The sequence below is a fragment of the Apodemus sylvaticus genome, chromosome 2 (genome assembly GCF_947179515.1).
Source record: "Apodemus sylvaticus chromosome 2, mApoSyl1.1, whole genome shotgun sequence".
Lineage (NCBI taxonomy): Eukaryota > Metazoa > Chordata > Mammalia > Rodentia > Muridae > Apodemus > Apodemus sylvaticus.
The window spans coordinates 24,715,505-24,743,064 of record NC_067473.1 but is presented as its reverse complement, the minus strand read 5'-3'; the positions used below and the strand labels follow the sequence as shown (position 1 = coordinate 24,743,064).

The window sequence follows — 27,560 nt, the reverse complement described above, 5'->3', positions numbered from 1 at the left end:
TTTCTCATTCTCTGGCTGTGTGTTCCTTTACCCTTCTTCTTTCTGTGTGGCATTCTGTGTGTGTGTGGACCTATACATATATGTGCTTATGCTGGTCCATTATAAAACATTTGAGATGTATGGTCTAATCTCTAGAATTATGTATAATGTCTGCCTCTGAAGAAGTAATTATCTAGTATTTAGAATCCTTTTGTCAAAACAGGGAAAATATAATCACAGGTATATAGTAGGAAAAGACCTGTGGCCAAGGCTACTGAGAGCACAAGGCACTAGACTGCCCTTCCAGCACTACTGAGTGAACACATGGAGCCCAGGCAACATCCATCTGGATGCCTAATCTCTGCTGTCCTTAGGACAGAATAAAAGTTTCCAAAGGTGAAGAAGATCCCAGCATGTAGAACCGAGGAATTGACCTTCCTGGGCTGGGGTAATACAAGACCCAGTCTGAGTTCATGTGTTCAAAAAAGCAAAAGTTCATGGAGCTCTGTCTTCCTGGGGACAGGCCCTACTATAAACCAAATCCATTTTATGAAAAATTGAAGTTAAAAGAGAAGGAGATCATGGCATTTCTACAAAACTTAGAGATGGAGAACATTGAGGCCCGGCAGAAATTCGAGGAATACAAGAAGGAGATCAACTTCTATCGGTAAGTATTGTTTTGGGATTCCACAGGGTATGGAATGTATGTTTCTGCCTTCCTTGATTCTGGACTGGAGAGTCTGCAGGACTGGTACTATCTGTTCTGCTTTTTAGTAATCAGTGTGCATTGGGACTTTTGGAATCAGTTTTCAAAATCTCTAAGAGACTCCTTACTCCATTACTCCTACAGGCATTGTCCAGGCATCCACAGGAGCCTCTCAATAGAAGAGTGATATATATGATGAGAAATTTATTATACATTACTATGTTTGTGGGGCTCAGGTACAGTTTTACAGAGCTGAATGTGATGCCTCCCAAGAATAGAATGTCCTCCTTGATTCTACTGACCTATGTTGAGGGGATTTGCAAACTACAAAGTGATATTGCTGAAATGCATTGCAGTGTCATGAATAGTCGGAGATCCCTCTTTCTTTTGCTGAGATATGCAACCCTTTGGTGTTGGGTCTGCAGCAATAATTTTTTTCTTTCCTCAATTTGCTATTTTCACTTTGTGCAGCTCTCATGGAAATATTAGTTCTCCATGGGAACCTGTATCCTAGTGGGGTTAATGGGACCTTGATGTAGGAATGGGAGAAAGAGCCTGCAGGATCTTACCATGCAGATTGTGTTTCCAGGAACCTGGAGAGCTGCCTCCTGATACAGAAAGACATTATGAATAAGAGGTTGGCTGAACTGAAGCAGGAGAACAAGGAAGTACATGCTGATTGGACCATCATTCAGCAATACCTGATTGACTTGAATCTGAATGATAAATTCGAAAAGGAGAAGGCCAGAATTCTCCAGGACCAACAACATCAGGTAAGTTTAAGCAGCTCAGCTTGGCTATTACTGACTGAGAACATTTGCCCACTGCATCCATTTTTGCTTTCACCCAGCATTTTCTAATCCACACCCCCAAGTAGCCACCTACCTCATGGAATGTAGTTGTTCATTGCTCAGTCTATGCACAAGTATTCTGAGATGTTAGTCCCTTGTGAGAAACTGAAGTATTGGCAAGTATACCTTGCTACTCCTCTTTAATGTGAAGACTAGTAAGGATGAAAGATCAATAACATGCCAGTTTCCTCCATGTGGTAATGATAGGTGGGATGCTTTGCAGAGCTTAGAACAAGTTAGTTCTAGGTCCTACAACAGAGGTCAGGAAAGGATCATGTGACTTCCAAAATGGAAACATCTTACAGGGTTAAAATGCAAATGAAAATACAAAATATTTGCTGCTCATTGTCATTGATCTGGGTGCCCTGTGGCATTTTCCTTACTTCCTGCAACACAGAGGTCTCTTCCAATTGCCCATTTCATGTTATGCACTGATGGAAGTCTGAGTAGCAGCTTGTCAGCCCATGTATTTAGTAAATGTTATGGATATTTTGCCCTGCCTCAACTTATAACCCCAATGGTGTCAGTTAAATGGTCAATGATAACATTCCTGTTGAGTTGGTGGGAAGTAGCAGCCTGACAGCTGACATTTAGTTCCTGACCAAGCTTCTGTCTTAATAAGACCCTTCCTCTTCTAGGTCTCCAAAACTGTAGCAAAAGCTGAAATTTCCACAGCCCAGGAAGAGGGCCTACTGCAGAATGAGTTGCCACCTCAGGAGCCCCCTGCTGAGCTCCATTCTCAACAGCCAAAAAACTCCTTGGAGGAATCTTCTTCTACATAATTCAATTCCTCATGGTGAATAGGCCCTAAATACCTAGCCAGTGAGCCACCCAATTCATAAGTTATTCCCTTTGCTGTTCTGAAAACACCCCTTGAGAGATAACTGAGGTGACTGCCCTGCCACAATATGTACAAGAGGAGAAACAGGCTGTACATCTGTGTTGCTAAAAGCACAGTGAGAGATCTTTGTTTCATATAGTAATTGTCATTTGAAGCCTATTTTCTTTAAATTGTATTTCTGAGGAATAAAAATTTATTTGTGACTCGGGACTCTTAAGACAATGTTTCTTATTCATGTGTTCTGTCTTCTTCTGTAGACCTAGATCTCACAGTCAGAGATGGATCTCTGTAAGCTCTAGGCAGCCTGGGATGCAGAGTGAATTCAGAGTCAACTAGGTTATATAAGGCAATGTCTTTCTGTATGAATATTGTGGTTTCCCCCAATGATACACAGTTTATGATTTAATTACTGCCATAATAGATCCATGCTGTCGTGTATTCTCATGTACAGGTGTTATTGTCATTGATCATGCATTTTCTGTTTTTTGTTTGGTTTGGTTTGGTTTGGTGGCTGTTTAGATTCATATTTATTATTAATGACAATTGTGTGTTTTCCTACTGTATGTATGTGACCTGCCTGTGTGCAGTTGCCTCAGAAGCAGGAAGAAGGAATAATTTCTTCTGTTGAAGATTTTGCCCTACCCCTACCCCCAGTGGCCATTTTAGCAGGAATTCCAGACCTCAGTGCTTGCCACAATCTACTACACATAGAGTGGAGTGCTCAGACCAAGGTGAAGTCCAGTGTTCTTCCAGATCTACAATTCCCTGATTTAAGCAGGCTACCCACCTAGCAGTGGAGAGTTGGAGCCAACACAGGATGAGCAGACTCTCAAACCTTGGGGGAAAGAATCTTGCCCCCAACCTTAAATTCTTAGTCACCGATTAAAACTTGGACCTTGATCAGCAATCTGTGGTCATGGTCTCCTTCCTTTCTCACTGCCTTCCCATTCATCCCCAGCTTCCCTTCCAGGTAATGCATTCGATATAACTGCAGGCAGTTGCAGTAGATGATTGTTAGGTACCATGTTGGTCTTCTGTCAGCATTAGATTTTCTAACCTGTTAGTCTTAATCACATCTCCTACACTTGGCTCTTGTCCTTCCAGATCATGTGATATGTTATGCGGACTGTATCACATAAAATTGAGTGCAGACATCTCAGGAGACTTTTAGGTACCACTACTTGAGCTGCACATGCTCACGGTTTTATGCTGCCAGGCATCAGTACAGGTCTCTGATATTACCACTGCTCTGTGGGCATTTAGGTTTTGCCCCAGTAATCTTATTTTCAATTTTAGTGCAGATTTTTCCCCTCTGATCTGGGATGACACTGTAAACTAGGCATATATGTAAAATCCAGAATGGAGCCTAGCCTCCTATAGGCTGTGCTGGGATAATGAATCACTCTTGCTAACAAAAAAAAAATGACTGTTGATCTAAGGAGCTTTGATAGGAAGCTCAAGAGCAGCCACAGAGAAGGGAGCCTGCAGCTGTGAGCACATGTGTCCACTGGAAAGCATGACTGTGCAAGTGTGGAACCTAGGAGGGACAGGTAGAGCTGCTCTTTTGCCAAAGAAGTTCTGAGAGGCTATGGATAGTTCCTTCCTAGTGACTCTTACTTTTTGAATGGAACTGACTAACTGACACCTTAGGATAGTCAGAGTGTTAAAAATGTCAAGGAAGTAAGCCAGTGGGTCCACAAACAGCTACTGGAAAACCAGAGAATTTAGCTCAGCCTCCAGAGCATCAGGGTAGAGAGGCTTTGGTTACTCTCTACCTTAGGTCCTCTGGCTTTTACGAGCTGATTCTTATGGAGAAAGAGTCATCAGTAGCACAATGGGAACAAGGTAAGACATGATTTAGAACAAACTACCAGGTTACTATTGTATTTGTGGGGTTTCCTTGAACATCGTAGAACACATAAGTGGTCTGGGTCTTGGTAAGCCTACTCACATATGGGTTATCATTGTTTTTGGTTTGGTTGATAGACACTAGCAGATGCATACATTATGAGATGATATTTCATGTCAGTTCTAACAAGACTAAATTTTCCTCAATGTACAATGTGAAATACCCTGCTGTATTTTCTCTCCCCGCTAACTGAACTGTTCCCAGGCTTAAAAGCATTCTGTCATTCATTCTGACTGACCTCTGACAAACAGAGGTTTATACAGGGTTCTGTTAATGTCTCATGGCAACTTGCAGATAACACTGACATGATGGAATAGCTAAATACATTCTAAATGCTGGCTGTATAATGTGTCCAGTAAAGGTGTGGTATACATCATCCACACACAAAACAGCAAGAGCTTCATTTATTGCATGATCCAGTTCCCAATGTCAGGCAAAACCTGAAACCACTGAGAGATAGGATTTGATGGCAGGAAACAAAATCTGGGCTGAAAAAAGAGAATCATATAAATAGTCAAGGAAATGAAGAGCTGGTACTTTGATAAAATCAGCAAAGCAGAAAACACCTCTAAACTAATCAAAAGGCACAACAAAAACGCCCAAATTATCAAAATCAGTAATGAAAAGGGGGATATAACGATAGACACTGGAGGCATGAAAAAAATCAGTAGTTCTAATTTCAGAAGCCTAAACTCCAAAAAAAAAAAAAAAAAGGATAATCTAAATGACTTGCTAGACAGACATCAATTATCCAACCTCAATCCAGAACTGAAAAGTGATAAAGTAATCTTATAACCCCTAAGGAAATAGAAATAGTCATCAAAAAACTCCCAAAATAAATAGCAAAAGTCCAAATGATTTTAATGTAGAACTCTTCCAGAATTTTAAAAAAGTGCTAATACCAACAATCTTCAAAGAATTCCAGTGAATAAAAATAGATGAAATATTGCCAAACTCAATCTCTGAGGCCACAATCAAACTGATAAAGCACACAAATATTCATCATGAGAAAGGTATTCAGAACAATTTCCATGATGAACATTGAGGTAAAACTATTCCATAAAATATTTGCAAACAGAATCCAAGGACATACAAAAGACATTCTCTACCTTGATCAAGTAGGCTTCTTTTCAAGAATGCAAGCATGGTACAATATAGGAAAACACTGCAATGCAATCTACCAATTAACCACAATGAAAGAAATATAACCATATGATCATTAGATGGATAAAATATCACTGGCAAGATCAAACTCACCTTCATGTTAAAAGTCCTGTAGTACAGGGATAAAAGGCAAATAACTAAATATAATAAAATTAATAAATACCAAGTCTATAGAAATCATCAAATTCAATGGAGAAAAACTTAAAGCTCTTTAATTAAAATCAAGGCCAAGGAATGGCTACTCACTCTCTCACAATATATTCATTAGAGTCCTTTAATTTCTAGTGAGAGCAATCATAAACCAAAACGACATCAAGAGGATAGAACAGGTAAAGGAAAACGTTAAAGTACTGAATTTGCAAATGATGTGATTCCAAAGATGTACCAGAGAAGTACAGCTGATAAGCAACTACAGCAAAGTATCTAGATACAAAATGAATTATAAAAGTCAGTAGACATCTTTATTGAAATGGTATAGGCTGAAAAATAAATTGGGATTGCAACATCTTAAGATACACAGAAATATAATTTTTTTTAATTTCCTCAGCTTCTGTTCTTATTTTTCCCCTTTCATTTCTGGTTAGTCTGGCTAAAGTTTATCTATCTTGTTGATTTTCTCAAAGAAACAGCTCCTGGTTTTCTTGATTATTAGTATAGCTCTTTCTGCTTCAACATGGTTGATTTCAGCCCTGATTTTGATGATTTCCTGCATTCTACTCCTCATGCAATACACAGGGTGTATTAGCTTCTTTCTGTTCTAAAGCTCTCAGGTGTGCTATTAAGCTGCAAGTGTATGCTGTCTCCAGTTTCTTTTTGGAAGCTCTCAGAACTATGAATTTTACACTTAGCACTGCTTTCATTGTGTACCATAAATTTGAATATGTTGTGCCTTCATCTTCATTAAATCCTAAAATGTCTTATTTCTTCCTTGACCAACTTACATTGAGTAGGATATTGTTCTGCTTCCATGTGTATGTGGGCTTTCTGTTGTTTTTGTTGCTATTGAAGACCAGCCTTAGTCCATGGAGATCTAATAGGATGCATCAGATTATTTCAATTTTCTTGTGTCAGTTCAAGCTTTTTTTGTGATCAAGAGGATGGTGAACTTTGTAGCATGTACCATGAGGTGCTGAGAAGAAGGTATATTCTTCTATGTTAGGATTAAATATTCTTTCAATATCTATTATTCCATTGTCAGTAACAGCTGTTAGTTTCATTCTGTCTCTGTTAACTTTGGGTTTCCATGGACTGTCCAATGATTAGAATGTGGTCTTGAAGTCTCCACACCATTATTGTGTGAGATGCAATGCATGCTTTTACCTTTAGTAAAATTTATTTTATGAATGTGGGTGCCCTGGCATTTGGAACATAGATGTTCAGAAATGGAAACTTAGAGTTGCAGTTTGAGAAGCTGTGTTTTTGTCTTGCTTTAGTCTGGTACTTTCTCAGCATGACATTTTTAAATGACAGTAGATATCCTGTGATTTTTAGACATATGTGATCTACATCTTCTTTTGATTTTATAGGGGATTATACTTTAGAGAATGTGTGTATGCAAGAAGAGACAATGAATTTGGACTTTTAATATTCTTGAACCTCCTAGGGTCTATGGGACATCTGAGTTTGATTAAGTATATTTTCTGTTATGGTATCGATAGGTATGGCCACAATAGACTCATCCATTTGAACAAACTTATATTAGCCAGGGAGTGGAATGTGTGGTTTCAATATGCTTGACTAAAGCAATAGCACTGTTAAAAGGTGTGACCTCCTTGGAGTAGATGTGTGACAGTGGGGTTGGGCTTTGAGGACCTCCTTGTGGCTATATGCTAGATAGCCTTCACCTGTTTGCATGCAGAAGACACCCCTCCTTCTCACAGTTCCTCCAGTGCCTCCCTCTTGTACTCTGCTCTACTTTCAATGATGATAATGGACTGAACTTCAGAACATGTCGGTCAGTCCCAATTAAATGTTGTCCCTTATAACAAGTTTGCTTTGGTCATTGTGTCTTTTCACAGTAATGGAAAATGTAAATAACACACTGTTTTGCTTTTCCATATGAATGTAAGAAGGGTTCTATCAAAAACTGTAATTAATTGTTTTAAACTTTTGATGGGAATGCATTGAATCTGATACAATGAAAACTTTAAGACACAGAAAAAATTGAATAAGAAACCAGAAAATGGAATGCCTTTCCATGTTCAAATATAATAGGATTAATATTGCTATATGGAATCCTACTATAATCAATATAAAGGTTTAAATGCATCCCATCATAATTCCAATAAAAAGCTTCATAGTATAAGGGAAAAAGAATCTAAAAACCAATACAGAATCACAAATAAGCAGGGTAGTCCAGATAATCTTAAATAATAAAACAGTAAAACAGAGGTGGACCCATTACCATTCATAATTTCTAGTTGATTACAAGTCATAGTATTAAAAACGACATGTTAATATCATAAGAACAGACACATTGACTAATGGAGTAATAGTGAGAACCCTGATATTAGGCTATGCTCTTACATCCATCTGGGTTTTGACAAAGAGGCAAAACAAACAAACAAATCTCACACACACACACACACACACACACACACACGAGTAGCTGTTTTCAACCTGTGTGTTGCAACTTCTTTGGGGGGGGGCTCATATATCAGATATATTATATATCAGATATTAACATTACAATTCATAACTGTAGCAAAATTACAGTTATGACTTTATGTCATAACTATAAATAAAAGAAACAAAATAATTTTGTAGTTGGAGATTGGTCACCACAAGGCAAACAAGTGTATTAAAGGGTTGAATCATTATGAAGGCTGAGAACCCTTGCATTTTAAATGGAGTTAACCTGCAGCAGGAGAACAACAAATTTAAAGACACCCGGTCTAGGAAATACAAATTCTATCACCAGATTGATGTTACTTCTTTTGAAATTGTTGTTCAGTGGTTTTCCATAGATACCTTCCCATCCATACACATTACAGACTTGCTATTGCTCTTGGTCAACATCCAGAGTTTGATAGTCAACCCTATTGTTGAAGATATTATAAAATTGAGTCATGAGAAATTTAGAAACCAAGATGATATAAACCTGGAAGTTTTATTAGTGGTGGCTAACTTTTATACTTGTGTGGGGTTTTTTTTTGTATATGTTTGGCCCAGGGATTGACACAATTGGAGGTTTGGTCTTGTTGGAGTAGGTATGGCCTTGTTGAAAAAGTAAGTCATTATGGGGGTGGCCTTTGAGAGCATCTTTCTAGCTTCTGAAGACATCAGACCTCTCCTGTTTGCCTTCAGAACAAGATGTAGAACTCTTGGATCTTCCAGCACCATGCCTGCCTGGATGCTGTCATGCTCCCTGCCATGACTATAATGGACTGAACCTCTGAACTTGTAAGACATCCCCAATTAACTTCTATAAGTTTCAATGTGTCTCTGTTTAGTTTCTGTTTCCATGGTCTGCCCACTAATGAGAGTGGGGTGTTGAAATCTCTCACTATTATTGTATGAGGTGCAGTGTATTCTTTGAGCTCTAATAAAGTTTCTTTTATGAATGTTGGTTTTTTTGCATTTGGAGCATAGATGTTCAGAATTGAGAGTTCATAATGGTAAATGTTTCCTTAGACTAGTACGAAGTTTCTTTCCTTTTCCGTTTTTAAAATTTTTGGTTGAATGTTGATTTTAATCAATAGTAGAATGGCTACTGCAGCTTGTTTGGGGGACCATTTTCTTGGAAAATTGTTTCCCTGCCTTTTATTTTGAGGTAGTGTCTCTTTTTGTCACTGATGTGTGTTTCCTGTATACAGCAAAATACTGGGTTCTGGTTATGTATCCAGTCTGCTAGTCTATGTCTTTTATGGGGAAATTGAATTGATTAATATTAAGAGGTATTAAGGAAAAATGAGGTTTGTGTTGCTATCTTCTATTGGGTTTGTTGAGAGGAGATTAATTTCTTGCTTTCACTTTTGAAAAAAATGTATATTTTTTGAAGGATGAACTTGAAAATAAAAAGAAATCACACAACTGGATTACTTTATATACTTGAGCAAGCATTTTGTGAAATCCAATACATCTCAATGAAGCACTTACACAAACACAGACACACACACACACACACAAACACAGACACATTTTTAAATATATACATGCACACATTATTGCTTAGTTTATTTTGTTTCTAATTAGTGTGATCTCTACTTTTAGTGTCAACTTGAATACACCTGGAATAAACTGAAAAACAACCAACTGTGTACATTGAAAAGCATTTTTCTTTTTATTTTATTTTATTTTTTTTATTCGATGTATTCTTTATTTACATTCCAAATGATTTCCCATTTTCTGGGTCCCCACTCCCACAAGTCCCATAAGCCCTCTTCCCTGTTCCTCCATCAACTCCTTCCCACTTCCCTGTTCTGGTATTCCCATTTACTGTTGCATTGAGTCCTTCCAGAACCAGGGGCCACTCCTCTGTTCTTTTTGGACATCATTTAATATGTGGATTATTTCTTGGGTATTCCAAGTTTCTAGGTTATTATCCACTTATCAGTGAGTGCATACCATGATTAATCTTTTGAGACTGGGTTATCTCACTTAGTATGATGTTCTCCAGCTCCATCCATTTGTATACGAATTTCATGAATTCATTGTTTCCAATGGCTAAATAGTACTCCATTGTGTAAATATACCACATTTTTTGTATCCATTCCTCTGTTGAGGGACACCTGGGTTGTTTCCAGCTTCTGGCTACTACAAATAGGGCTGCTATGAACATAGTGGAGCATGTGTCCTTATTACATGCTGGGGAATCCTCTGGGTATATGCCCAGGAGTGGTATAGCAGGGTCCTCCAGAAGTGCCATGCCCAGTTTTCTGAGGAACCACCAGACTGATTTCCAAAGTGGTTGCACCATCTTACAATCCCACCAGCAGTGGAGGAGTGTTCCTCTTTCTCCACATCCTCGCCAGCACCTGCTGTCTCCTGAGTTTTTGACCTTAGCCATTCTGACTGGTGTGAGGTGAAATTTCAGGGTTGTTTTGATTTGCATTTCCCTAATGATTAATGATTTTGAACATTTCTTAAGGTGTTTCTCAGCCCTCTGAAGTTCTTCATGTGAAAAATCTTTGTTTAGTTCAGTACCCCACTAATGGGTTTATTTGGTTCTCTAGGTTCTACCTTCTTGAGTTCTCTGTATATATTAGATATTAGCCCTCTGTTAGATTTAGGGTTGGTGAAGATCCTTTCCCAATCTGTTGGTTGATGTTTTGTCCTTTTGACAGTGTTCTTTGCCTTACAGAAACTTTGTACTTTTATGAGGTCCCATTTGTGAATTCTTGATCTTAGAGCATAAGCTATTGGTGTTCTATTGAGGAACTTTTCCCCTGGGCCCATGTCCTCAAGGGTCTTCCCCAGTTTCTTTTCTATTAGTTTCAGTGTGTCAGGTTTTATGTGGCGGTCCTTGATCCATTTGGAGTTGAGCTTAGTACAAGGAGATAAGAATGGATCGATTCTTAGCCCTGAATACCCAAGGCACAAATCGCATAACAAATGACTCCCATGAAGAATTATTGGGAAGGTCCTGATCCTGTAAAGGACTGACCTAGCATTGGAGGGGAATATAAAGACAGAGAAAAAAAGGAGGGAAGTCATTGGAGAATGAATGGAGAGAAGAAGGTTTATGGGACATATGGGGAGGGGGGATCCGGGAAAGGGGAAATCATTTGGAATGTAAACAAAGAATATAGAAAATAAAAATACTAAAAAAAAAAAAACAAAGAAAACTTTGCTTAATTTAAGACACTCATTCATATTTGAGGTCATTATATAACTGTGTCAGTTTTGCCCAGGAATATATGAAGTAACACACTGTCAGAAGTAATACCCTGTTTTCTAGAATGTAATTGTTGTCCAAAACAGATTCCAAAAAAACCAAGTTTCAAGTTTTTTTGTAAAGAATTTTGTTTGATAACTTTTCCATTGAGAGATTTATTAGAGGGGGTGATTTCCCATTTATCAAGTTTTAACTTATTAATATCTCTCTTTTAAATGATTAGGGCACTAGACTGGCTCGTTTACCTTGGTCATGAACTCTGTTGACAGACTTGTCACACCCAGAAGTTCCACTTCTAGGAGCTCTAAGACACCCAGGATCATAGGATGAGACATAAGGAGGACAAAACATCTGTCCTAACACCACTGGACATCACTGGGACTAGTGGGATCCAGAAATACAGGATACATGCCCGATCAGTGGCATGGGTACATTTCAGTCTTGGCTGGTTTACCTTGGTTGCTAACTCTGAAGGCAGTCCAGCAACACCAAGAGGAAACTATAATCCTAGGTGCTCTAACATGATCAGAATCACAGTATTCCTGGGTCCCAAGATCCCAGGAGCTTGGTCACACAAAGATTACAAGATCCCAGAGGCAACTTGACTCCCAGGAGCTCTGACACATCCAGGATTTCAGGATCACAAAATCTCAGAATCACAGAACCACAGAGGCAGCTAGACTCTCATGAATTCTGACACAACCAGGATAACAGGCTCCAGTCACATTTAGTCAGGGCAGGTAGCACTAGAGATAATCAGATGGCAGGAAGCAATCAAAAGACCATAAGTAACAGAAACCATGGTAACTTGGCATCATCAGAACCTAATTCTCCTACCATATTAAGTTGTGCATAAAGCATTACACTGGAAAAGCAAGATTCAGATATAAAATCACTTTTCATGATGACAATGGAGGACCTAAGAAGGACAAGAACGACTTCCATAAAAAGTACAGGAGAACACAGGTAAACAGGCAGAAGCCATTTAAGAGGAAACATAAAATTCCATTAAAGAATTATAGGAAAACACAATCAAACAGGCAAACAAAATGAACAAAACAATCCAAGATCTAAAAATGGAAATAGAAACAATAAAGAAATCAAAAAGGGAGACAAACCTGGAGTTAGAAAACCTAGGAAAGAGATCAGGAGTTGTCAACAGAATACAAGAGATAGAAGAGAGACTTTCAGGAGCAGAAGTTACCATACAAAACATTGACACAACAGTCAAAGAAATGCAAAAGAAAAAAGGCCCTAACCCAAAATATGAAGAAAATTTAGGATATAATGAGTAGAGCAAACCTAAGGATAATAGTTATAGAAAAGAATGAAGATGCCCACCTTAATGGACCAATAACTATCTAAAACAAAGTTATCAATGAAACATCCCTAAACTAAAGAAAGAGATACCCATAAACCATAAGAAGCCAACAGTACTCCAAATAGACTGGACTAGAACAGAAATTTCTCCTGTCGAATAATAATCAAAACACCAAATTCACTTAACAAAATAAAACATTAAAGCAGTAAGGGGAAAATATCATGTAACATATAAAGGCAGACATATCTAAATTATACCAGACTTCTCACCAGAAACTAGGAAAGCTGGAAGATCCTGGGAAGATTTCATAAAGACCATTAGAGAAAAGAAATGGGAGCCCAGGCTAAAATACCCAGAAAAATTCTCAATTACCATAGATGGGGAAAACAAGATAGTCCATGACAAAACCAAATTTACACAATAACTTTCCACAAACCCAGCTCTACAAAGGATATTATTAGAAATACAGCAACACTTGGAGGGAACTACAACCTAGAAAAAGGAAGAAGGTAATCTTTAAACAAACCCAAATAGCCAAACAAATATTATCCCAATTCTAACAACAAAAATAACAGGAAGTAACAATCACTTTTCCTTAATACGTCTTAACACCAATTAAAAAAATTTCCCCAATAAAAAGACATAGACCAACAGACTGGATACATAAATAGGTCTCAGCATTTTGATGCATACAGGAAATACAACTCAATGACAAAGACAGATACTACCTCAGAGTAAAAGGTTGGAAAACAATTAATATTAAATAAAATCAACTTTTAACCAGAAGTTATCAAAAAATAATCAGGAAGGATACTATGTATTCATCAAAGGAAAAATACACCAAGATTAACTCATTTTTAAACATCTATGCAGCAAACAGTAGGGCACCCATATTTGCAAAGAAAACAATACTGTAATTAAATGCACAACCCTCACAAGATAAGAATAAGACTTCTTATAACAATAAGAAGAGGAGAGCTCAACACCCCTCTCTCACTAATGGACAGATCATGGAAACAGAAACAAGAGACACAATGAAATTAAAAGAAGTTATAAAGCCAATGGATTTAACAGATATCTAAAGAACACTTCGCCTGAAAATGTAGACGGACACAAAACAAACCTCAACAGATACAAGAACATTGAATTGATTCCATGCATTCTATTGAACCACCAGAGATTCAGACAAGTCTTCAAAAACAAAAGGAACAACAAGAACAACATGCACAGTGAAGCTGAACAACTTCCTACTCAATGAGAACTTGATCAGGGAAGAAATAAAGAAATAAATTAAAGATTTTTTAAAGTTTAATAAAAATGAAGATACAACATATCCAAACTTACAGGACACAATGAAAGCAGTGCTTGCTAAGAGGAAATCTCATAGTCCTGAGTGCATTCATAAAGAAATTGGAGAAATCTAACACTAGGAGCTCAACTGCTCTTCTGAAAGCTCTTGAAGAAAAAGAAGAATATTCATTGATTAATAGTAGACGGTAGGAAATCATCACACTCAGGGCTGAAATCAATCAAGTAGAAGCAAAGAGAACTAGACAAAAAAAAATCATCAAAACTAGGAGTTGGTTCTTTGAGAAAATTGACAAGATAGATAATCACTTACCAAGTCTAACAAGAAGGCACAGAGACTGTATCCAAATTGAAAAAATCATGACATAACATAACAACAGAAACAGAAACAGAAGAAACAACAGTACATAACAACAGAAACAGAAACAACAGAAAGTGAAGACATTGAAAAAAATCAGATGCTACTACAAAATAATATATTTAACAAAATTGGAAAATATAGATAAAAATAGATGATTTTTCTAGACATATCAGGGACTAAAGCAAAATCAGAATCAGATAGACCAACTTAATAACCCCATAACTTCTAGGGAAATAAAAGCAGTCATTACAACTCTCCAAAGCAAGAAAAGCCAAGGGCCAGATACATTTAGGGCAGGATTCTATCAGGCCTCAAAGAAGATCTAATAACAATATATCGCAAAGTCTTTCATAAAATAGAAACAGAAAGACTACTCAGATCTATCTATGCACTCACAAGTATATTGATAGCTAAATCATAAAAACAACAACGAAAGAGAACTTCAGACCAAATTACCTTACAAATATCACCTCAAATATATTCAATTAAATACTTGCAAACTGAACCCCAAAATATGTTAAATCACCATGATCAAGTAGGTTTTATCCAGGAATACAGAGATTTTTCAAAGTATGGAATTCGATCACTGTCGTCCACTCTATAAACAAACTCAAAGATGATAACTACATGAACATCCCATTACATCCTGAAAAAGTACTGGACAAAAGACAAAACCCATTGATGTTAAAATTATTGGAGAGATCAGGAATTCAAGCTTTATACCTAAATATAAGAAAAGCACCATATAGCAAAACAATAGTTAATATCAAACTAAATGCAGAGAAACTCAAAGCAATCCTGTTAAAAGACAAGGACCTACCTATGAAAAATAGTACTCGAAGTTCTACTTAGAAAAATAAGAAAACAAAAGGAAGTCAAAATGATACCTATTGGAAAGGAAGAAGTCAAAATAACATTATTTTCAGATGATATGATAGTATACATAATTGACCCCAAAACTTCAACCACGAAGGTCCTACCACTGAAAAGCATGATCAGCAAAGTAGCTAGATATAAAATTAACAGAATAAATCAGTATCCTATTTATACTCTACTCAAAGTACAAATAGGCTGGGAATGATGTAAGGGAAACAACACCCTTCACAATAGTCACAAATTCTATAAAATATCTTGCTGTGAGTTCAACCAAGCAAGTGAAAAAATCTTCTATATGACTAGAACTTCAAATCCCTAAAGTAAGAAATAGAACACAGAAGATGGAAAAAATCTCCAAAGCTCATGGATCAGCATGATTAACAGAGTAAAAATGGCCATCTAAAAATCTTGCAGTCTAAAGATTGAATGCAATTACCATCAAAATTGCAACACAATGGAATTAGAAAGAGCAATTGTAAAATTCATTTAGAATAACAAAAACATCCAATATAGCAACAAATTCTCTCAACAATAAAAGAAATTCTGGCTGAATCAACATAAAAATCTAAATGGTATTGGTATGGGGACACTCAGGTAGATCAGTGGAATAGAATTGAAGACCCAGGAATGAATCCATACATCTGTGGTCACTTGATCTTTGACAAAGAAGTTAAGCCCATCCAGTGGAAAAAGGCAGCATTTTCAACATATGGTGCTGGTTCAACTGGCAGTCAGCATGTAGAAGAATGCTAATTGATCCATTCCTTTCTCCTTATACAAAACTCAAGTCCAAGAGGATCAAGTACATCCATATAAAATCAGATATGTTGAATCTTATAGGGGAGAAAGTTGGGAAGAGCTTCGCAAACCTGAACACAGGGCAAAATTCTAGAACAGAATATCCACACCTTATGTTTTAAGATCAACTATCAACAAATGGAAGCTCATAAAGCTGCAAGGCTTCTGTAAGCAGAGGACATTTTCAACAGGACAATATGATAAACTAACGATTGAAAAAGATCTTTACTAACCACACATCTGTTAGAGGGCTCATAGCTAAAATATACTATCAAGAAGTTAGACTCCAAAAAAACAAAAAACCCTATTAAAAACTGGAGTACAATTATAAATAGGGCTGCTATGAACATAGTGGAGCATGTATCCTTATTACATACTGGGGAATCTTTTGGGTATATGCCAAGGAGTGGCATAGCTGGATCTTCTGGAAGTGAGGTGCCCAGTTTTCAGAGGAACAGCCAGATTGATTTCCAGAGTCATTGTAGCAATTTGCAACCCCACCACCAGTGAAGAAGTGTTCCTCTTTCTCCACATCCTCGCCAACACCTGCTGTCTCCTGCATTTTTTTTTTTTGGTTTTTTTTTTTATTCGATATATTTTTTATTTACATTTCAAATGATTTCCCCATTTCAGTTATACATGGATGATTTATTGAAGGCACATCACAAGTTTGATCAATCAGGGCAACAAATCAAAACTGCACTAGATATTTCTCAGCTACAGCTTTGTGTATAAACCCCAAAGAGCTCATGCAAAAGTGCTGGAAATGCTGCCCTATGAGAACCCTGACTCAAGTTATTTTAGACATAATATTATATATTGGCCTTGAATTTGATGGGCTCTATGGAAAGCATATAGATGTAGAATTTCATAAGATTAACAAACCTCACAACATAGAGAACATAAAATGGTCATGATGACCCTGTTCAAATTAAGATATTTTTCTTTTGATTTATATCCATGACTAGGAGGTATATTACAGTAACAGTATGAAATAGATGTCTGCTGAGTGATAAGTATGCTACAGTTATGTTATGGGGGAAAACCTCATCAAGAAAAATTTTATCATTAGAAAAATGCATTTGTGTTACCTTACCATGTTTACACAAGTTCTGTGGCCTCAACAATGGCTCCTGGACGCAGAAAAGAAATTTTGTTTTCTACCTGAATGGAGGTACTAGAGCTGTGTTGCACAGCCTTCTCAGTGCCCATTCCACCTCACTCTGTCCCTGCAGGTGATGCAAAATTGTCACTCCACCTTCCCTGTGAACCCGGTCTAAGCATACAAAGGCCAGGAGACACTGCTGGTGTCCCAGTCCTCATTTATGCTCCATTTTTCACGAATGTGGAAGATCATTTCCACTTCTCCTACTTTCCAGCAATAAACACTTGTAGAGAGAGAATGTAACTATTCTCCACAGTTAAAGACCTTCTGTAGTAAACAGTATCCCAGACCTCAAGCAGTACTACAGAGAAATAGTGTTAAAAGCTGCATGGCATTGGTACAGTGACAGGCAGGTAGATCAATGGAATAGGACTGAAGTCCCAGAAATGAACCCACACACCTACGTTCACTTGATATTCCACAAAAATGCTAAAACCATCAAGTGGAAAAAGGGTAGCCTTTTCAACAAATGGTACTGGTTCAACTGGAGGTCAGCATGCAGGAGAATGCAAAATGATCCATTATTATCTCTTTGTATTAAGCTCAACTCCACGTGGATCATGGATCAAGGACCTCCAATAAAACCAGACACACTAAAATTAATAGAAAAGAAACTGGGGAAGAGCAATGAGCACATGGGTGCAGGGGAAATTTTCCTAAACAGAACACCAATAGCTTATGCTCTAAGATGAAAAATTGACAAATGGGACATCATAATATTACAAAGTTTCTGTAGGGCAAATGACACTATCAATCAGACAAAATGACAACCAACAAATTGGGAAAAGATCTTCACCAATCTTATATCTGACAACCCTAATATTCTATATATACAAAGAACTCAATAAGTTAGACTCCAGAGAGCCAAATAATCCTATTAAAAATGGGGTACAGAGCTAAACAAAGAATTTTCACCTGAAGAATTTTGAATGGCTGAGAAGCACTTTAAGAAATGTTCAACATAATTAGTCATTAGGGAAATGCAAATCAAAATGTCCCTGAGTTTTCACCTCATACCACTCAGAATGGCTAAGGTTAAAAACTCAGGAGTTAGGAGGTGTTGGCAGGATGTGGAGAAAGCAGAACACTCCTCCACTGCTGGTGGGATTGCAAGCTGATACAACCACTCTGGAAATCAGTCTGGCTGTTCCTCGGAAAACTGGGCATGATACTTCCAGAGGACACTGTTATACCACTCCTGAGTATATACCCAGAGTATTCCCTCCCTGGCATGCAATAAGGACACATGCTCCACTATGTATATAGCATCCTTATTTATTTATTTATTTTTATCCCAAGATGCAGGGTTGGTTCAATATACTGAAATCCATCAATACAATCCACTACATAAACTCAAAGAAAAAAAACACATGGTCATTTCATTGGATGCTGAAATAGCATTTGACAAAATTCAGCATCCTTTCATGCTTAAAGTCTTGGAAAGAACAGGAATTCAAGGCCCATACCTAAACATAGTAAAAGCAATATACAGCAAACCGGTAGCCAGCATCAAACTAAATGGAGAGAAACTTGAAGCAATACCACTAAAATCAGGGACTAGACAGGGCTGCCCACTTTCTCCTTATCTTTTCAATATTGTACTTGAGGTACTAGCTCGGGCAATTAGACAACATAAGGAGGTCAAAGGGATACAAATTGGAAAGGAAGAAGTCAAACTATCATTATTTGCAGATGACATGATAGTCTACCTAAGTGACCCAAAAAACTCCACTAGAGAACTCCTACAGTTGATAAACAACTTCAGCAAAGTAGCAGGTTATAAAATCAACTCAAGCAAATCAGTGGCCTTCCTATACTCAAAGGATAAGCAGGCTGAGAAAGAAATTAGGGAAATGACCCCCTTCACAATAGCCACAAACAGTATAAAGTACCTTGGGGTGACTCTTACCAAACATGTGAAAGATCTGTATGACAAGAACTTCAAGACTCTGAAGAAGGAAATGGAAGAAGACCTCAAAAAATGGGAAAACCTCCCATGCTCATGGATCGGCAGGATCAATATAGTTAAAATGGCCATTTTGCCAAAAGCAATATACAGATTCAATGCAATACCCACCAAAATCCCAACTCAATTCTTCACAGAGTTAGAAAGAGCAATTCTCAAATTCATCTGGAATAACAAAAAACCCAGGATAGCTAAAACTATTCTCAGCAACAAAAGAAATTCTGGGGGAATCAATATCCCTGACCTCAAGCAATACTACAGAGCAATAGTGTTAAAAACTGCATGGTATTGGTACAGTGACCGGCAGGCAGATCAATGGAACAGGATTGAAGATCCAGAAAAGAAGCCACACACCTATGGCCACTTGATCCTCGACAAAGAGGCTGAAAACATCAAATGGAAAAAAAGATAGCCTTTTCAACAAATGGTGCTGGTTCAACTGGAGGTCAGCATGCAGAAGAATGCGAATTGATCCATCCTTGTCTCCTTGTACTAAGCTCAAATCCAAATGGATCAAGGACCTCCACATAAAGCCAGACACTCTGAAGCTAATAGAAAAGAAACTGGGGAAGACCCTTGAGGACATCGGTACAGGGAGAAAGTTTCTGAACAGAACACCAATAGCATATGCTCTAAGAGCAAGAATTGACAAATGGGACCTCATAAAATTACAAAGTTTCTGTAAGGCAAAGGACACCATCAAGAGGACAAATCAGCAACCAACAAATTGGGAAAAGATCTTCACCAATCCTACATCAGATAGAGGGCTAATATCCAATATATATAAAGAACTCAAGAAGTTAGACTCCAGAAAACCAAACAACCCTATTAAAAAATGGGGTACAGAGTTAAACAAAGAATTCTCACCTGAAGAACTTCGGATGGTGGAGAAGCATCTTAAAAAATGCTCAACTTCATTAGTCATTAGGGAAATACAAATCAAAACAACCCTGAGATTTCATCTTAAACCAGTCAGAATGGCTAAGATTAAAAATTCAGGAGACAGCAGGTGTTGGGGAGGGTGTGGAGAAAGAGGAACACTCCTCCACTGCTGGTGGGGTTGCAAATTGGTACAACCACTCTGGAAATCAGTCTGGCGGTTCCTCCGAAAACTGGGCACCTCACTTCCAGAAGATCCTGCTATACCACTCCTGGGCATATACCCAGAGGATTCCCCACCATGTAATAAAGATACATGCTCTACTATGTTCATAGCAGCCCTATTTATAATTGCCAGATGCTGGAAAGAACCCAGGTATCCCTCAACAGAAGAGTGGATGCAAAAAATGTGGTATATCTATACAATGGAGTACTATTCAGCCATTAGAAACAATGAATTCATGAAATTCTTAGGCAAATGGATGGAGCTAGAGATCATGATACTAAGTGAGGTAACCCAGACTCAAAAGGTGAATCATGGTATGCACTCACTAATAAGTGGATATTAACCTAGAAAACTGGAATACCCAAAACATAATCCACACATCAAATGAGGTACAAGAAGAAAGGAGGAGTGGCCCCTGGTTCTGGAAAGACTCAGTGAAGCAGTATTCGGCAAAACCAGAACGGGAAAGTGGGAAGGGGTGGGTGGGAGGACAGGGGAAGAGAAGGGGGCTTACAGGACTTTCGGGAAGTGGGGGGCTAGAAAAGGGGAAATCATTTGAAATGTAAATAAATTATATCGAATAAAAAAAATTTAAAAAAAGAGTAACCACTAATAACCACAAAAAAAAAATTCAGGAGACAGCAGGTGTTGGCAATGATGTGGAGAAAGAGGAACACTCCTCCACTGCTGGTGGGGTTGCAAATTGGTACAACCACTCGGGAAAGCAGTCTGGCGGTTCCTTCGAAAACTGGGCATCTCACTTCCAGAGGATCCTGCTATACCACTCCTGGGCATATACCCAGAGGATTCCCCACCATGTAATAAGGATACATCCTCTACTAGGTTCATAGCAGCCCTATTTATAATTGCCAGATGCTGGAAAGAACCCAGGTATCCCTCAACAGAAGAGTGGATGCAAAAAAATGTGGTATATCTACACAATGGAGTACTATTCAGCCATTAGAAACAATGAATTCATGAAATTCTTAGGCAAATGGATGGAGCTAGAGAACATCATACTAAGTGAGGTAACCCAGACTCAAAAGGTGACTCATGGTATGCACTCACTAATAAGTGGATATTAACCTGGAAAACTGGAATACCCAAAACATAATCCACACATCAAATGAAGTACAAGAAGAAGGGAGGAGTGGCCCCTTGTTCTGAAAAGACTCAGTGACGCAGTATAGAGCAAAATCAGAACAGGGAAGTGGGAAGGGTTAGGTGGGAAAACAGGGGAAGGGAAGGGGACAGATGGGACTTTCAGGGAGTGGGAGTCCGGAAAAGGGGAAATCATTTGAAATGTAAATAAATATATCAATAAATTAAAATAAAAGAATAAAAAATAAAAAATAAAAATAAAAAATAAAAAAATAAAAAAAGTTAGGTATTTTTATGGTTTGTGAGGCCGATCATTAACACAAGCACAAGATGTTAGGCCCTTGCTCTGTGCACTAACATACATCTATTATATTTTCATATACCCTTACCAATTTTGACTATTTTATTTTGTTCTGACATAATCTCATTTTATAGATTATAGAGGACTATAAGCAATCCTCCTTTGGTGACACTGGTGCAGAAATGAGACACTGCCTGAGGGCCTTTCCATTGGTGGCTCCAATATTTTACTTTCCTCTGCCAACTGATCTCCAGACTCTTGCCAGAACCATGAGGACTGCAACTCTCTCTCTCTCTCTCTCTCTCTCTCTCTCTCTCTCTCTCTCTCTCTCTCTCTCTCTCTCTCAAGTCATTTTGGGGGCATCTTTGAAAAAGCTATGCACAAGATATCATGAGTGTAACCCCTAACACACATCCACATATTAACCTGCCCTGCAGGCTCTGCCTGGATGTAATTTCATGCACCTGTACCAAAGACAGGAGAACTTTTGACTGCACTTTAGAACTGGAGTTGTTTCTCAGTACATTTTAAAGGTTCATATTGCTGATTGAGGAAAATTTGAGATAGGATGAGACATTTCTGAGAAGGGTTTGAAAAGGAAACCCCCAGTTAGAAACACAGGGATTACTGAGGTGATGGCAATTAAGCCCAGAGTAAACCATGGCCTTGGAAGGAAGATAGGCTCAGTGGCTATGCCCCAAGAGTGTCTTCAGGAAAGAGCACTTAAGCTTCATGTTCAGTGCAGGGAGAACATTAGCAGGGAGCCAAAGGCTGTATGTAACCCATGACATCAGCAGTCCCTTCTTGAACATTCTATATTCTCCCAGAGAATTCTTAGCATGAGCTGTGATGTCACCAGTGTTGTAGCAACAGCAGAGCATTGAGGTTTCTCAGTCAGTGTCTAGAGAATACACTGATAGACATGTTTGCCCGACTCAGAAAACTATTTCGGAGAACCAATGTGGATGGGAGAGAGACTAGAGAGAGGAGGAAGGAAGCTGGCCTTTCATCTGAGAGTAATGAAGGACAAAGGAGGTGGTCATGGAGAATGTGGAGTAAGTACTGGGAAGTGGATATTGAGCTTCCTGTCAGGGTGGCCCGAGCTGGCCTTTCTAGCAAAGGGACAAAGGAATTGAAGCTTCTTGGAAGCAAAACAATTCTAGGATATTCACAACTCTTGAACATCAAGAATACCAGAACACTATTTTCTCTATTTCCTTAAAGCATGAGATGGCAGGGTCAAAGCTATTATGCTGTCAAATCCAATTCTTCACTTTCACTGAGTATTGTGATTGTTACTTGGGGACAGAATGAGAGCATCAGGAGTCACAGAGGATCTAACCTACACCAATTTAGGGAAGGGCATCACTGCCTTCACTACCATGCTTCTAGCTTCAGCTTCTCTGACAATAGTACCAGGGAGAGATTTGTGCCCCTGCTGATAACCTCTTGTTTTCAGAACTACTCTTACTTCCTCTCCCTCAAAGTTCCCACCTTAGCTTTCCCACTGGTTGTGGGTGGCAGGAATAATTGTACTGTAACCAAAGACCTATCAGAGTTGATAAACCCAGCAGAGATTCCATCCTGTGGCCAGTTCTGGAGTGCTTGTTGTTTCAATAGAGGAAATAAATCAGTGTGTTCTCCCCCTGCAGGATGTTTTAAGGCCATTTCCTGGGCCTAGAGTAACAGGATAGGAGATCTGAACATCATACAGCACTCAAGTACTTGTGAATAGTGAATTTACAGTGTGACTTGTAAAACCAGAGGACTAAGGACTCTGAAGCCAAGTTGCACTCTCTGCATTTGGTAATAAGCCAGGAGAAGCCATCTCTGTGGTCATCATAAGAATACATATGGAGACAGAGGACACACATGGCTGCTTACATCTCCTAGTCTCTATAGAGTGATGGTAGAACTGAGATCCACTGAGGATGCATCTAAAGCCTGGATAAAACTCTGTGTGGTGTCACTGGGTTCTAGGCCTGTGGTCTACTTTATAGGCCTCAGAGTAGACTGTCTATACTCTATGCATTCCACAAATGTAAGTTCACTTGTGTTCTTTTACCTACAGGGTCTGGCAGGCAGACATCATCCCCTGTAACTGTCCTAAGTAAGAATCAGGCCAAGGAGGAAGAGGAGAGGCTGACCAGAGAGCTGCAGCTCGTTACCCAAGAGAGAAATGAGCTGAGAGATCGCTTGATCTATGTCACTGAGGGAGCCATGAACAAGAGGTATGCATTGCTCCAAATGCTGTGGTGTTCATCTGGAGTCAATGCCACACTTGTCTTTTTAAGGCAGTTGATCATAGGAAGGTGTATCTTCATGATATCCCTGGGTCAAACCTCATGTCCCTAAATACTTCTTAGAGGAGAGGCAGAACCTGAAGCTTGGTCAGGAGTAAGATGGGAAATGGACTCTTCTGCTTCCTCCAGGTCAAAAGTGGGACTTGTGGTCTGAGTGAAGAATTCAGGGATAGAGGCAATGGTCAGTGAGTTCCCAGAGTGCTTTTGGAAAGCCCTTGAAAGGAGATGTTTTTGTGAGGTTCTAGGAGCTGAGAGTTTGTGGTGAGTGTTTGTACTGGACTGGCAGGTGACTGAGTGCTGGAAACTGCTAGATGCAGATGGAGGGGCCTGGTCCCACATTGTTCATCTCAGTGCTTGACTAGACGCCTGAGGCTCTGCCTGTTCCTCTTTCTCTGAGAGACTTATACTCTGGTACTGTAATGTTGCATGCATTTCTTCTGATTCTCATGTTCTCTCTGCTTCTGTCTCTGATTCACTCTCTCTCTTTCTGTTACTCTGTCTCTTTTTTCCCTTACATGTGTGTACACATGAGTGTATATCTGTTTCTGTGTGAATGAATGTGTATGTGCACATGATTGTGGTGTCTCTTGTGAATAATTTTTTGCATGTTTATTTCTCTCTACTCTTTTAAATTCAGGGATCTGTGACATCCAGGGTACTCTGAGACAGTAATGTTGCATACATTTCTGCTGATTCTCATCCTATTCTCTCTGGTTCTGTCTCTGTCTTTATTTCTCATTCTCTGGCTCTGTGTCCTTTTCTCCTAATGTGTGTGTGCCAGTCTATGAGTCTGTTTGCTTCCACGTGTGCATACATGTGCTTCTGTTTCATATGTTTATATTTACCTCCACACTTTGGAATCTTGTGGTCTGTGTATTGGACTGAGGATTTACATGCAGTTTCAAGGTGATGTGAGTCCTGATGTCTGGGAGCCCCCACTTTAAATAGCACTGTTCCTTCTCTTTATGAGGACATTTATGTAACAGTTGCACCTCTTGGGCAGATTATAAAGCATTGGTTATGTCTGGTCTCATCTCAAGAATTATGTGTAATGTCTGCCTCTAAAGTGTTAGTTATCGTGGAATTATAGTCCCTGTTGTCAAAACAGGGAAAATATAATCACAGGTGTCTAGTTGGCAACGACCTGTGCCCTAGGCTATTGAGGGAACAAGGGGCTAGACTGCCCCTCCAGAGCTAATGAGTAAACACAGGGAGCCAGGGCACCCTCCATCTGGATACATAGCTTATGCTGTCCTTGGGAAAGGATAAAAAGTTTCCAAAGATGAAAAAGATCCCAGCATGTAGAATCCAGGAATTGACCTTCCTGTGCTGGGAGTACAAGACCCAGTCTGTGTTCATGTGTTCTTAGAACAGAGGGGTGGTCCCTGGTTATGGAAACAGTAGCAGTATGGGGCAATACCAGAACAGGGAAGTGGGAAGGGGTGGATGAGGGGGTAGGGGGAGGGAAGAGGGCTTGTGGGAGTTTTGAGGAGTGGTAAGCCAGAAAAGGGGAAATCATTTGAAATGTAAATAAAAAAATATATCGAATAAAAAAAAAGAAACACATTTTCAGCCAGGCCATGATAGCACACACCTGTATTTCCAGCATTTGGAAAGCAGTGGCAGATGGATTTCTGAGTTTGAGGCCAGCCTTCTCTACACAGTGAGTTGCAGGACAGCCAGGGCTACACAGAGAAACCTTGTCTCAAAAATACAAAAAAATATATAAATATAAATAAATAAACAAATAAATAAATAAATATAATAAAATACTTAGATGTGTATGTGTCTTGGTTTCTGAAAAGGTGTTTTTAAAAAAGCACATGTTCATGGAGTTCTATCTTCCTGGGGACAGGCCGTACTACACACCAAATCCATTATATGAAAAATTAAAGTTAAAGGAGAAGGAGATTATGACATTTCTACACACCTTAGAGAAGGAGAACATTGAGGCCAAACAGACCTTCCAGGATCTCAAGAAGGAGATTAACTTCTATCGGTAAGTACTATTCATGGAGGTCACCAGGTGTGCAATGGCCATTTCTGACTTCCTTTGTTCCTGGACTGGAGAGTCTGCAGGTCTGATTCTATCCCTTCTGCCTTTTAGCCATCACTGTGCCTTGGGACTTCTGGTGTCAGTTTCAAAGTCTGTGAGACTGTTACTCATCCTAACATTGTCCAGGCATCAGCAGCAGCCTCTCATTAGAAGAGTGATTCAGATCATGAGAGGGTTATGGTACAGTACTAGGTCTGTGGAACTCAGGCATAGTTTTACAGAGCTAAATGTGATCTAACAAAAGGATACAATGCCCTCCTCTTGATTCTACTGACTGCATTGAGGGTATCTGCAACCTACTATTTGATGTTGCTGAAATGCATTGGGCTGTTATGGATAGTTTCAGATACCATGTTCTTTGGAGAGACATGCAACCATATTGGTGTTTGGACGGCAGCAATCACTTTTATTTCCCTCAAGTTGCTATTTGCTGTTTGTGTACCTCTCAAGAATGTATTAAGAAGTATTGCATTAGGTATTCATGGGAACCTAGGTCCTGAAGGGGTTAATGGGACCTTGATGTAGGAATGGGAGGAGGAGCCTGCAGGATCTTACCATGAAGATTGTGTCTCTAGCAACCTGCACAGCCGGCTCCTGATGCAGAAGAACATTATGAATAAGAGATTGGTTACACTGAAGCAGGAGAACAAGGAAGTACATGCTGATTGGACCATCATTCAGCAATACCTGATTGACTTGAACCTGAATGTTAAAGATGAACAGGACAAGACCAGCATCCTCCAGGGCCAACAACATCAGGTAGGTACAAGCAGCTCAGCCTGGCTTATACTGACTGATAACATTTTCCCACTGCATCCATCTTTGCTTTCACACAGCACCATTCTAATGCACAGTCCCAAGCAGCCACCCACCTCATGGAATGTAGTTGGTCATTGCTAGGGCTATGCACATTCTCGGTTGTGAACATCTTGAGATAAGCTGAAATATGGCAAGTATACCTTTCTACTCCTCTTTATTCTGAAGACCAGTAAGGGTGATAGATCAATATCATGCAGCATTCCTACACCTGCTCATGATACGTGGGTTGCTTTGCAGACCTTTGGGTAAGTTCTGGGTCCTGTGACAGAGGTCATGCAAGGGTCATTTGACTTCCCAAGTGGGAAGCAACTTGCAGAGGTAAAATTCAAACACTAATAAGAAATATGTTATTCTCCTTGACTTTGATCTGTGTGGCATGTGGCATTTTCCTTTCCTCCTGTAACCCAGTGAGGTCTCTTCCAATTGCCCATTTCTTGGTGTGCTCTGATAAAAATGAGTAGCAGCTTGTCAGCCCATGTAATAGGTTAATGTTGCTGGATATTTTGCTGTGCCTGCAGTTATAACAGCAATGGTGTCAGTTAAAAGATCAATGATAACATTCCTGTTGAGATGTTGAGAGGCAGCAGCCTGACAGCTGACATTTAGGTTCACAACAAGCCTCTGTCTTAATAACTGCCTTCCTCTTCTAGGATGCAGAGAGTGTAGCAAGAGCTGAAATTTCCACAGCCCAGGAAGAGGGCCTCCTGCAGAATGAGTTGCCACTTCAGGAAGACACTGCTAATCTCCATCCTCAACAGCCACAAAATTCCTTGGATGAGTCTTCTACCACATAA

At 39.1% G+C, this 27,560-nt stretch overlaps 1 protein-coding gene across 1 annotated transcript; it reads left to right on the top strand.

Moving 5' to 3' along the window:
- Positions 1-476: 476 nt before the first annotated feature.
- LOC127677274 (disks large homolog 5-like) lies at positions 477-27,560 on the top strand. The gene is made up of 7 exons (XM_052172381.1): positions 477-646; positions 1,275-1,458; positions 22,448-22,643; positions 23,660-23,819; positions 25,747-25,890; positions 26,523-26,706; positions 27,417-27,560. The coding sequence occupies exons 1-7, from the start codon at positions 477-479 to the stop codon at positions 27,558-27,560; spliced, it is 1,182 nt and encodes a 393-aa protein (XP_052028341.1).